This window comes from Saccopteryx bilineata, chromosome 4 (genome assembly GCF_036850765.1).
Source record: "Saccopteryx bilineata isolate mSacBil1 chromosome 4, mSacBil1_pri_phased_curated, whole genome shotgun sequence".
In the NCBI taxonomy this organism is placed as follows: domain Eukaryota; kingdom Metazoa; phylum Chordata; class Mammalia; order Chiroptera; family Emballonuridae; genus Saccopteryx; species Saccopteryx bilineata.
Window position 1 is genome coordinate 297248462 of NC_089493.1, and position 13413 is coordinate 297261874.

At 50.8% G+C, this 13413-nt stretch overlaps 1 protein-coding gene across 1 annotated transcript in view; it reads right to left on the reverse strand.

Moving 5' to 3' along the window:
• Positions 1-144: 144 nt before the first annotated feature.
• LOC136334966 (cytochrome b-c1 complex subunit 2, mitochondrial) overlaps positions 145-13413 on the reverse strand; it is a 27976-nt gene continuing 14707 nt past the window's right edge. The window contains exons 9-14 of the mRNA XM_066275903.1: positions 10267-10362; positions 8813-9012; positions 7034-7114; positions 4814-4890; positions 1757-1910; positions 145-365 (exon numbers count right to left, since the gene is read on the reverse strand). Of these exons, the coding sequence (XP_066132000.1) occupies positions 282-365; positions 1757-1910; positions 4814-4890; positions 7034-7114; positions 8813-9012; positions 10267-10362 (692 nt within the window). The 3' untranslated portion in view covers positions 145-281. The remainder of the gene's footprint in view (positions 366-1756; positions 1911-4813; positions 4891-7033; positions 7115-8812; positions 9013-10266; positions 10363-13413) is intronic.

The following is a 13413-nucleotide window of genomic DNA, read 5'->3' on the forward strand; positions in this document are numbered from 1 at the left end:
GCAACAGTTTGGAAATATTGACGGACAGCTGCTCAGCCTGGTCATCCTCGTTTCTCACCTGTCACACCTGTTCTTCATGCCCCTGAAACAAAGGTGTCTGCAGACAGAGTCCCCGTTTGTTAACTGAGCAGAAAAACACAGGGAAACACGTGGAGCGTTTTATTGACTTTTGCTGGGTGGGAAGCAGCCACCCGCACTTACACTTTTTAAGGTATTTCATGTCCTGAAAGAAAACACGAATGGCTTCCCGTGTCTGTGCTCCTGGCTGTGTGTGTGTCGGCTCACAGCTCGTCCACAAAAGGTGTGTGCCCCAGATTCCCGCTTGCTGCCATCGACTTCTGGCCGGAAACAAACTTCTTTGCAGCCTTGACGCAGACAGACAGAGAAAGAAACACAGGGAAGGAGAGCATGTATTACCAAGTACCCCTCAGGGAGAGGGCTCAGCCAGCAATTCTGTACGCTCGTGTGGAACTGACAACGGGAGGGGCTGCTGCCTTCTTTTACTCTGTGGAAACGCTCAGCTGTTCCTGGGGGTGCCCCGCCCCGTGTGACTGGGTGGGGGAGGCAGGAGAGGACCACCTCCCTGACCCTGCAGGGGATGGCAGAGCCAGTCCTGGGCAGGGCTGCACTTTCCTGTTCTGTATTACAAAGGCACAGGGTCTGAGTTAATAAAAATACACCGTTTGTTAACTTAAACGTCTACTTTTCTATGCTTAGTATTCTTTATGTCCCTAGCTTTACGTTCAGAGCTGGCTGTTTAGCCGTGGTTGGATATACAGTTGGTTAGAGTGCTGTCCCAAAGCACAGAGGCTGCTGGTTCAGTCCCCAGTCAGAGCACACAGAGAAACAGACCGATGTTCCTGTCTGTGTCCCTCCCTCTCTCTCTAAAAGCAATGGAAACGGAAGGGCTGGTTGTCCAGGTCACGTGTGAGACCATGGGTATCAGTGCCCACACTCCCAGGCCATCTTCTCGATGGACGGTGGTGGGGCGGGCCGGGACTCAGGGAACAGCACAGAAGACGAGGACATTTGGAGAGAGGATGTAATGAACCTGGAGCCAAGTGAAACCATGTCCGGATTACCTTGAAACAGACCGTCACATTTTCCACCCCCTGTCCCCATGCAAGGTGGACCTGTTGGGGAGAGTGGCCAAGACCCTGACAGCGGAAGGGTAGAGGAATTTCTCATATAGAAAGAACTGGGAAACCCTATTGATCCTGGATTGATTCGGTAGTTCCTGTACTTGTTAGGCACCGTCAGGGGTACAAACAGGAGTGGAAGACACATTCACTGCTCTCAAAACAGCTCCTCTAGGAGGAAGTAATAACGCATGTGGGAAATAGAGCAGGAGCAGGACAAGGTCCTCGCTGGACGGACAAGACAGTCCTGAGACGCTGGACGTGAAGGACAGCAGGACAGACAAGACAGTCCTGAGACGCTGGACGTGAAGGACAGCAGGACAGACTGTTTCTTGGACATGAAGAGGAAACTATTAGTCTGAGCCATCAAATTGCCAACATTTGACTCTTCTTAGCCTCAGAGATGTACAACAGTGTGAGCTGAAGGCGATTTAGCCGGATGAGGAAGCCTGCACCCTGAACTGACAGGGAAGCTACCGCAGCTGACGGCCGTGAGCCCGTCTGCCTCCACGCTGCGCAGACAGGCACCAAACACCGTGACAACAACACACGCAGCCCAAGGGAGCTTACGCGCGCCCTCGGAAAGTGGACCAAGCCCCGAGCCCTCCTTTGCTTACGTTGACGACGTCGGCGTCGGCCACCGAGTCGATCTGCTGCAGCACGGTGGAAGGCGGCACGTAGGAGCCAGCAGTCAGGGCCTGGGACCCCACCTCGTCCAGGAAGCCCTCAGAGGACTCCACGGACATCAGGTACCCCGCCTTCAGCTTGTTCCTGTCCAGACAAAGGGGTGGAGCTCAGAAGCCAGTTGTAGAGAGCGAGGCAACGTGTCCACAGGCTCCTGCCCTCTCACGGGTCCCTGCTCTGAACTCCAAGGGCTACCGGCCCCTTCTTTCCTCAGCTCACTGCTTCATTACTTACATTATTTAGAAAGTTGTCAGCTCAAGATTATACAGAAAAACCGAACAGATTGCCTTTTGATTTTGGACTAGAACTTAGATCTAGTTAAAACTATTTTAATGTAAAGTTATGATTAGTGAAGCAATCGATACCTTTGGAAGTAACTTGAAGTGCTCCCAAGGCACTGTGGACTTAGCAGAATGTCGGGGGGCAATTCTGTAGCTACCCCGCCCCCACTCCGCCCCATCTCTGTGCTGGGATTTGTTTCACTGAGGGCAGGAAGTCACGTCCAGGCAGGTGGGTAAGGACAGTACAGGTCTTACAAGTCCTAGTAGCTTCAACATGGGCACAAAAGCATCAATTTGAAATAAAACAAAATCCAATTCGTAATTCTCCCAGAAAGAAGCTGGTGTTTGATAAGGCCCTTGAGTAATTTAGCTCTCAAACTATCTTCATTTGGTATACTGTAGCGAGACGTCCATTTAATCATAATTATAATTAGAAGCAGCTGTTTCACCAAACTGTCAGCTTAATTAGAGAGAGATTTCACCGACAATAAACTTGACTAAGAGACACTAGTCTGTCCCCGCAGCAAGGACACCTCACTTCCTTTCCCTGTAGGAAGACTAAGGACCCACAGGAAAACGCATCGCCCCGTCGGAATAGCAACAAACATACTTAGCATTAAAAGCTGAAATTCCATTTTCTACATTTTGCCATACCTTATAAATACTGTGACATATTAAAAGGCATTTTCTTAAACAAATGAGACTTAAAACAGATTTTCCTGAAGTAAGTCCAGAGTTCCGATGTGCCCTCAGCGTGCCGTGTCTGGTGCGGCCGCACAGCTGTGCTGTCGGCGTGGTCCGGTGGACGCGGTACTGAACAGGGTACTGAACAGCCCGGCGGCCCCCGCCGACAGGAGGCAGCTTCCCAGTGTGTTCTGTCCAACAGTGGTGACACCAACGGGAGCGGAGGTGACCCATTGCTCATTCCCCCGACTCCTAACTCACTGTCAGACTTGCTGGGTGGACGTACTTGTGACCATGAAGGCTGTCTGAATTGTCCTAAGGCCCTGGCCAGTTTGCTCGTGGACAGAGCACTGGCCCAGCGTGCAGACGTCTGGGTTCAATCCCCGGTCGGGGCTCACGTGTTTCTCCCCCTCCCCCTCTCTCCCTCTCTGTCTTTCCCCCTCGTAGTCAGTGGCTCAACTGGTTCGAGTGCTGGTCCCAGGCACTGAGGATAGCTTGGGAGATTCAGGCATCAGCCCCAGACGGGGTTGCCAGGGGGATCCCAGTTGGGGCGCATGCAAGAGTCTATCTCCCCTCCTCTCACTTAAAAAAAAAGAAAAAAGAATTATCCTAGATGGTTGGAGTAAAAGTTTAATGTTGTAAATGGCTGTAGGAGAAGAAAATATAAGCTGATTTCCAATTCTGCCCAGAGTCTGTCTCAGTTAAGAGAAAACTCCCAGAACCACTGATTTAGAGGAGTTGTTAGCACTTTCAACAGGGACAGTGAGATTTTAAAATTCTCCAAATAGGAGATGAGTATTTTGATCTTTTAATCAGATACTTTTGGTGTCACATCGGAAAAGGAAAGTGCCAGTGGCTACGGCAGAGCAGGCACTCTGTACTGGTGGTGTGACTGTAGCGGGTATACCTTTTTACATGTGACTTGAATATAAAAATAAAAACAAATACGCAGCTCGACCAGTCAGTGGCACAGTGACAGAGCGTCAGCGGGGACGCTGAGGATCCCATTTCGAAACCCCAGGTCGCCAGCTTGAACACAGGGTCGCCGGCTCAAGCCAAAGGTCACTGGCTCGGCTGTAGCCCCCTGGTCAAGGCTTGTATAAGAAATCAGTCAACAAACAACTAAGAAGCTGCAATGAAAAATTTATGCTTCTCATCTCTCTCCCTTCCTGTCTATCCCTGTTTGTCCCTCTCTCTCTCACTTAAAAAAAAATTATATAAACAAACATATTTTAAAGTACAGACTTTCATTATAGTATTTACAATTTTTAATCCAGTCGGGAATCTATACCAAAAGATTAATGTAAAATAAAAATGCTTTAAACCCAAAGTATCTTTTTTGTGTGTGTGAGAAACAGAGAGAAACAGAGAGAGGGACAGACAGGGACGGACAGACTGGCTGAAAGGGAGAGAGCAGAGAAGCATCCATTCTTCATTGGGGCTCCTCAGTTGTTCACTGATTGCTTTTTCATATGTGCCCTGACTGGGGGGCTACAGCTGAGCCAGTGACCCCGTAATCAAGACAGTGGCCTGGTCATTTCCAACCTGGGTCCCAGCCTCCAAGGCTGACGCTTCATCCACTGTGCCACCACCTGCTCAGCCCAAAGGATCTTTTATAGTTTATAATTTCCAACTGCAGAAAGTGTCCACTAAGTATATTTTGATATACCAATTAATACTATTTATGACCAATTTTTAATAATCTAAAGAAATGGAAACTGTTATAAACAGCAATCATTTGTAATGAATGATCACATATGTTTGTAATTTTCCACGTTCTACAGTAAACATACTATTTAACAGGATATAAGTATATATACAGTGTTTGAAAGTGAATGAAAATGCTCGGGAGAATAAACCAAGTGCTGACGACGACCTCTGGGCCAGGGCCGAGGTCTGCTTCCCCTTCCTGTTAATTCTTTTGTCTTTCCATCCTTCTGTGCATATATTTCAATACTGTTTGCCTACAAAAATGTGACTTTCAGGTAAGTGGTGCACCGAGCACATGCCAATGTGGACACCTACTTGGCCGCCTGGACGTCTGCACTGGACAGGTTTCCCTGGGCGACCGCTTTCACCTGGCTGTAGGCAGCCTTGATGACCTAGGACAGAAATGAAGGGCAGGTCACTGCCGGTCAGTGCCAGAGGCCTCTGCAGCAAGCAAACGCCCCTCTGAGGCAAAAACACACGCTAGATGGTAGAAAATACACTGCTCACAAACATTGGGGGTTATTTTATCGCTTCACATTTATTCTGAAATATCCCCTAATGTTTGTGAGCAGTGTAGCAGACCATCCATCTGGAAGTATCAAGTCACTATGTGCCTGACCAATGGTGGCGCAACGTAGAGTGCGCTGACCTGAAGCACTGAGGTTGCCGGTTCGAGGCCCCGGGCCTGCCGGTCAAGGCACATACAAGAAGCAATGACTGTGAGTTGGAGCTGATGCTTCCCACTCTCCCCCCCTCCCCCAAATCAGTGAATAAAATCTGAAGAAAAAACAAACAGGTCACTATGTGTTCCATCAAGCAGCTGCGGGTGCAGCCAGAGGACCCAGCAGCGAAGCCTCTCCCAGCGTAAGTGGCAGGGACGGCGGCAGGGCTGAGGAAAGCCAACGGCGTCTAACGGCCGGCCACGATGGCGCACTCTGGTTTCCTCAGCCTCGGTCCTGCCACTCACACCGCTGTCCCTCGCTGCTCAGACGAGGAGCAGTGACCCACACGGCCAGGTTAGAGCCTGTCTGCACGCGGGATCCAGTTCCAGTGACGTGAGTGGGGAGCGGGGACCTGGAAATATTTTTGTTGAACAAGTAAATTAACACACTGCCTTCTGGTTTTCATCCCAATCTTGGCACCACTGTGAGCGTGCTCCCCAGTGTTTCCCAATCCCTTCAGTTCCAGGGCCTTCACCTCCTTCCATGTCAGCCACCCCAGGCCTGGCTGTGACTGGGGCTGCCCCCCCCTCAAGTCTAAAACCCGGCCCAGGTCTCAGATCACACGTCCTATTTCCCGCTCTGTCAAGCCCGCTAGCTGCCGCAGTCTCGGTCTTGATCTGTGAGGTCGTCCGGCTTCCCGTCTCAGGCGAGCCAAGACCCCGGAACGCACCCTCCCTCGTTCTCGCCAGTGTCCCCAAGCCTCTCGCCACCTCCGCGTCCTGGGCTCGGCCCCGCCCACTCAGCAGGACCCCCGCCTGGGCTCGGACCCACCCGCTGCTCCCTCGCTCTCCTTGGCTGGCGAACACTGCGGAAGGGAGCTCAGACCTGCCAGTCTGCACTGTGACTTGGTCACACCTCGAGGGGACGCCGCAGCGCTGCTGACGGCGCTCACCTGCCCGAAACCTCACCACTTCCTCCTGCTCCCAGACGTGCCCCCGCCTCCTGCTTCAGCAGGGGTGCCGCCCTCCCGTCCTGACATCCTCTTCTCCCACCTGGGCCTCCATGTCCAAGGCCAACACGCCCCCTTGTATCTTGGGCCATGCTTGGTCCTGCTTTTCCAGACACGATCCACTTCCGGTGTCCCGTCTCCAGTCCGCTCGGTTCTCCACTCCTTCCACTAGTGACGCTGCTCTCCGTGAAGACCCGGCTGACAGACCACCCCCACCCCGCCCTCTGCAGGTCAAGCTCCGTCTGTCTACACAAACCTTGCCTCTCTTCCCTCTCATTCATTCCTCAATACTATCAATTATTGTTCAGTCCAACATTCTGGTGAACACTAATACCATCGCTAATGATGTCCTCGTTTGCTCAAACTATCGGACCTCTCTGTGGTGACTAAAAGGATGCTGATCCAGAGCAGATCAGAATGGTATCAACCCCTCTTTCCTGGCCTCCACCTGTACCAGTTTCTCTCCTCCTCCCTGTTTTCTTGGCCGTCTTCCTGAGTCACCTGGTGGTCTCTCCCACAGAGCGCCTCAAAGCACCGGGTACAAGGAGCTTCCTCTCTCCTCGTCCTCCACACCAGCCGTGACTGCAACACAACCCGGACCCCGCGCTCCACCCTTCACCTCGCCTGAGCTCTCCACCCGGACGTCCCAGAGACAGCTCCGCGCCACTTCCTGAGACAGAGCCCGAGTGCTGGGAAGCGTTCCCCTCTCCCGGAAGAGTGGGCACACACGCGCCCGGGGCCTGCACAGCGGACACACCGGCCGTCACAGAGCTCGGACACATCACGGCATTCGAACATCGCACACTGAACTGCAAGCACGTCAACGGGGAAAAAACGCGTTCGAGCTGGCGATGTGCAACTTACATCCCCCGCAGCCGCAGCCTGCGAGATCGTGTAGATCCCAAAGAGTCCCGAGTCCGAGTAGCTGGCGTGAAAAGCGGAAACCTGAAAGGAAAGGGAGCCTGACTGCAGGTCACTCTGCCGGGAGAGCAGGGCAGTCCCTCAGGCCGTCTGGACAAACACCGCAGCCTCAGATGACCTTTCCGTCCCCCTGCGCCCCCTGCAAAGGTTGACACCTTCGCTTGCAGGCGACCTCTGATGGCTGTAACTTATCTGAGTCTTTCCAAAACAAGCTGCTTACTTTCACCTTTTCAGAGTATTTTCTACCCTATTTTTTCACACAGCTGTGAACTCGTGAACACTATGGATTGTGGGCTCCGGCACCAAAGCTGCGTTCTCCCCTGTTGTTGCCGACTTCCTCTTCACCAATTCGCTTTCACTTCTACAGACAAGTTCCAAGATGAGGGAGAAATTTCCTCTTGGTGGACGTTATTCCTGCGTCCAAGGCAGCAGGAAGTTGAGCCTCCGGACAACAGGGTTATTGCTGTGACCAGTGTTAAGCCCCTGAAGGTGACGTGACTGCCCAGGATAAGGTTCCTGGTGTTCGCGTGGGGCACCTGCGCTGTCACTGAGAATGCAGCTTCCAGGGTCCTGCTCAGAGGAGCCACTCAGGGGTCCCTGTAGACAGGAGGGGGCCCTCATTTTTAACTAATGTTCGGGTGATTCTGATGTACTTTAAAACTCTGAGAACCCCTGACTCAGCCCATATAAGGCATAGAGCATGAAGAAAAATGCACTTCAATCACTCGAATGATCATTCTGGGACTATCCTACTCGCACTCTTAAATTTCTGGCCAAATTCTGAAGTAGGAATTTCTATTAAATTACGTCACTGGATTAGGGTTAGAAGTCCAGCCACCTCAAAGCATCAATAACATTTGATGGTGAAAAAAAAAGAGAGTAGAATATGAACCAGGAGAAAGACAATCTGGAGGAAAATTTATAAAGCAGCAAATTTAATTTAGGTATAATTTAAAATAATTAAGATAGTGTTTTTTTCCCCTTTCCTTTCAAGTGAGAGGAAGAAAGGTGAGTGAGACTCCCGCATGCACTGACTGGGGTCCACCCGGCAATCCCCATCTGAGGCCGGTGTCCACATCAACTGAGCTATTTTTAGCACCTGATGCTGCTGCTCGGACCAATCAAGCCATCCACAGTGTCCTTTCCTCACTGTCACAAGAAGATGCCCTGTAGAGGAGCACAGACTGTTCTATCATCAAACGTCACCACTTTTGGAACTTAATCTTAAGCTGAAGGAGCTTCCTGGTGCAACCCTGCACTTGATCAGAACAGAGAGCAGTGAGATTCAGGAAGGGGCCATAGAACAGGAGGGGAAAGAAAATCTAGGGAAAAAAGGCTAATTAGAATCTAGGGGAAAATTTAATATTTAAAACTTTATTCTAAAGGGAACTAAAGTGTGGATCCTGACTTTTTAAGTTTTCTCTCTACAGGGGCTGGGAACAGCAGTTTACAGTAAGTTTCTGGCAGACCCACTGAAGTGGGAGAACCAGCCTGTGGTCTCTTCAACCTGGTAACGGTTTTGCGTTTGTCTTAAACTCTCAGAGCAGGCGGACGTCGGAGCGGACCCTGAGCTCTGCACTGTGCACGCCGAGCCTCTGGGGACACCAGGAGGGAGCTCTGCACTGTGCACACTGAGCCTCTGGGGACACCAGGAGGGAGCTCTGCACTGTGCACACCGAGCCTCTGGGGACACCAGGAGAGCTCTCTGCGGCTCAGACTTACATCGAACGGCTGGTTAATCCCCTTGGCAACAGCCTGGCACAGCGCGCTGGTGGCCTGGCTGCCCCTCTTGACGTGGGGCCCAGCGCCGAGGACGTGCTGGAGAACGCTGAACGCATTGGCCTCCGCACTCCCTGCAGCCGCACTTTCTGCTACAAACGCAGCGTGGACCAGACTGTCCCCGTTCTGCTCTCGGATTTCACCTGTGGCCACGTGGGCGGGGGAAGAGAGGGGCGGGTCAGCACCGGTCTTGTCTTCAGTGCTCTGGACCACACTGCGTGCACCCACGAGACCTAGTGTTACCGAGGCCGGTGCTCTCACCTCCCCGCCCCCCACGTGTAACAGACAACACCCCGTGAGCTAACTCCTTCCCTCCTGGCTGAGGCTGCGTGGCATCAGCAATCAGGCCTGTCCTCTCTGACGCACCCGGGGAGATCAGGCCTGTCCTCTCTGACGCACTGGGGGAGATCAGGCCTGTCCTCTCTGACGCACCGGGGGAGATCAGGCCTGTCCTCTCTGACACAAGGGGGAGATCAGGCCTGTCCTCTCTGACGCACTGGGGGAGATCAGGCCTGTCCTCTCTGACACAAGGGGGAGATCAGGCCTGTCCTCTCTGACGCACCGGGGGAGATCAGGCCTGTCCTCTCTGACGCACCGGGGGAGATCAGGCCTGTCCTCTCTGACGCACCGGGGGAGATCAGGCCTGTCCTCTCTGACACAAGGGGGAGATCAGGCCTGTCCTCTCTGACGCACCGGGGGAGATCAGGCCTGTCCTCTCTGACGCACCGGGGGAGATCAGGCCTGTCCTCTCTGACACAAGGGGGAGATCAGGCCTGTCCTCTCTGACGCACTGGGGGAGATCAGGCCTGTCCTCTCTGACGCACCGGGGGAGATCAGGCCTGTCCTCTCTGACACAAGGGGGAGATCAGGCCTGTCCTCTCTGACGCACCGGGGGAGATCAGGCCTGTCCTCTCTGACACAAGGGGGAGATCAGGCCTGTCCTCTCTGACGCACCGGGGGAGATCAGGCCTGTCCTCTCTGACACAAGGGGGAGATCAGGCCTGTCCTCTCTGACACAAGGGGGAGATCAGGCCTGTCCTCTCTGACGCACTGGGGGAGATCAGGCCTGTCCTCTCTGACACAAGGGGGAGATCAGGCCTGTCCTCTCTGACGCACCGGGGGAGATCAGGCCTGTCCTCTCTGACACAAGGGGGAGATCAGGCCTGTCCTCTCTGACGCAAGGGGGAGATCAGGCCTGTCCTCTCTGACGCACTGGGGGAGATCAGGCCTGTCCTCTCTGACGCACCGGGGGAGATCAGGCCTGTCCTCTCTGACGCACCGGGGGAGATCAGGCCTGTCCTCTCTGACGCACTGGGGGAGATCAGGCCTGTCCTCTCTGACGCAAGGGGGAGGGGAGCTCCTGGGAGGGCTGAGCTGCCGCAGGACAGAGCGCTCACCTCCACGGTACCGGGCCTTCGCGCCGGCCAAGCCCAGCCCGCCTCTCATGTTCAGGAACCGCTCAGCAACTTGCTTCAGAACAGGATGACTCACACCTATTCCAGCAGAAAGAAAACGAGCTAGACCTAGAACTTCTAGAACACAGCTGTCAATCATCTACTATTTTAAAAATTATACAATTTAAATATTACAGAAACAAACAGTAAACAAGAGTCCCTCCCCTTCCTTTAAAATGTCATTCTCCATCCATTTAGTTTATGACATATTCACTTAAAACTTTTTCCTATGTATTAATATTCTCTTTATTTTCAAAAAGGTGTTACTCTATTGATCTTGTTTTAAACTTATCCTTTGTAACTTACATCTAAGTCAGTGGTCTATATCAAACCTTTAATGCAGTGGTCCCCAACCCCTGGGCCACAGGCCGGTATCAGTCTGTGGGCCATTTGGTACCGGTCCGCAGAGAAAAAATAAATAACTTATATTATTTCTGTTTTATCTATACTTAAGTCTGAACGATGTTTTATTTTTAAAAGACGATCAGATTCCCTCTGTTACAATCTGTCTAAGACTCATTCTTGACACGTCTCGTAAGTTCAACAATTATATTTAAAAATACCAGTTTTTACGCTTATTGCATAATTTTATTTTGTGCATTTATCCGTCCCACCCTAAAGGCCAGTCCGTGAAAATATTTTCTGACATTAAACCGGTCTGTGGCCCAAAAAAGGTTGGGGACCACTGCTTTAATGATTATAAAGAATTCCACTGGCCCTGGCTGGTTGGCTCAGCGGTAGAGCGTCAGCCTGGTGTGTGAATGTCCCGGGTTCGATTCCCGGCCAGGGCACACAGGAGAAGTGCCCATCTGCTTCTCCACCCTTCCCCTTCTCCTTCCTCTCTCTCTCTCCCCTCCCAAAGCCATGGCTCAAATGGTTCAAGTAAGTTGGCCTCAGGCACTGAGGATGGCTCCATGGCCTTGCTTTGGGTGCTAAAATAGGTCAGCTGCTGAGCAACAGAGCAGTGGCCCCAGATGGGCAGAGCATCCCCTGGTAGGGGGCTTGCTGGGTGGATCCTGGTTGGGGCGCATGCAAGAGTCTGTCCCTCTGCCATCCCACCTCTCATTTAATAAAAAGATTTAAAAAAATAATTCCATTATATAAATATGCCATCATTTATTTAATCAATCCCTCTTTTACGGGCATTCAGGTTTCCAGTAATTGGCTATTAATATAATAATTCACTATCAAAGGACACCCTTTTTTTTTTTTTTTTACAGGGACAGAGAGAGTGAGTCAGAGAGAGGGATAGATAGGGACAGAGAGAGATGAGAAGCATCAATCATCAATTTTTCGTTGCGACATCTTAGTTCATTGATTGCTTTCTCATATGTGCCTTGACCGTGGGCCTTCAGCAGACCGAGTGACCCTTTGCTCAAGCCAGTGACCTTGGGTCCAAGCTGGTGAGCTTTTATCAAACCAGATGAGCCTGCACTCAAGCTGGAGACCTCGGGGTCTCGAACCTGGGTCCTTGGCATCCCAGTCCAACACTCTATCCACTGTGCCACCGCCTAGTCAGGCTATCAAAGGACACTTTTTAGAGTAAAAAGACAAGAATGGGAAAAAATTTTCAAATCATGTATCTGATAAGGTTTTAGTATCCATAATATATAAAAGGAGTCTTATAATTCAATAATAAAAATAAACCTGTATCAAAAATGGAAAAGGACTTGAATAGACATTTCTGCAAAGAAGATACACAAATGGCCAAAGAGCACAAAGAAAAGGTCAACAGCATCAGTCATGAGGGAACCAGAACCCAAAACCACACCCGTCTGGAGGGCCGGGATCAACACGGCAGAAAACACGCCTCGCTGAGGACGTGGAGGAATCGGCAGGCTGTGTGCTGCGGGCTCAGCTTCTCAGGGAAAGCAGCCGCCAGTTCTTCAGACGGTCAGAGCGCTGCCGTGTGTCCTGGCAACTCTACTCCCTGGCACACCCCCCAAACAGTCCAGTTCTTCAGACGGTCAGACAGCTGCCGTGTATCCTGGCAAGGCTACTCCCTGGCACACCCCTCAAACAGTGAACAACAGGTATGCCAAGCTAGCAAACAATTATAGACAAATGTTTACATTCGCAACAGCTAAAAGGAGGAAACCACCCCCATGTGAATGAATAACGTGGTTGTGGACACTTTTCAGCCAGCAGAGGGAACACTGGCTCCTGCTACCATATAGAGATCTTGCAACAGTATGCCACGTGAAAGAAGCCTGTTGCAAAAGGTCACATTAGCACATGGTGCCATTCACGTGAAACGTCCACAAGAGTCAACTCTGTATTGACAGAAAGTAGACCAGCGGTTGCCAGAGGCAGGGAGGAGGCACGGGAGTGAGTGACTGCCGGTGAGTATGGTTTCTTTTCTCTTTTCTCTCTCTTTTTAAGAAAGGGCTTCTGTTGGGGATGATGAAAATGTTCTGAAATTCCACAGTAGGAATAGTTGCACAATTCTGACTGTCCAGTTTAAAAAGGTGAACTTTATGGCATATGAATTTTTATACATCAAGTAAGCTATTATTTATAAAACAAATGAATCAAAAAACAATACTGCAAATGATAGTCTTATGCAACTACTTTGTAAACATGACTGTTTCTGCAGGATAAACTCTTAAAAGTAAAACTGCTAGGTCTAAGAGCATAAACATTTAGAATTTTCACATACTCAAAGAGGCCTCCAAAAATGTCCTATCAGTTTACAGTCCCACCAACAATTTCTGAGTGCCTACTGATTCCATACTGAGCATAATACTAGGCAGTGGCAACCTTTTAATTTTCTGCCAACCTCAGAGATAAAATGTTCTCAATTACTGTGAGGCCGACACCTCTTCCAGTGACAGCTGAACACACACACACATTTCCCCCAGACTGCTTGTTCGACCCTTTGTCTATTTTTAAGTACAGTTAAATTGTACTTGTTTTTAAAAAGGCACCTGTAAAAGCACTTTGCCTAGAGAAACCTGCCCTTTATCACAGGTTTTGCAAATACTGTAATGAATTAAAACTAGAAGTTTACAGTCAAGTGTTGGATTCTGCTTTCCAAGGGAAAAGAAACACCAGCAATTAAAATCTCACGATACTGCCTGACCAGGCGGT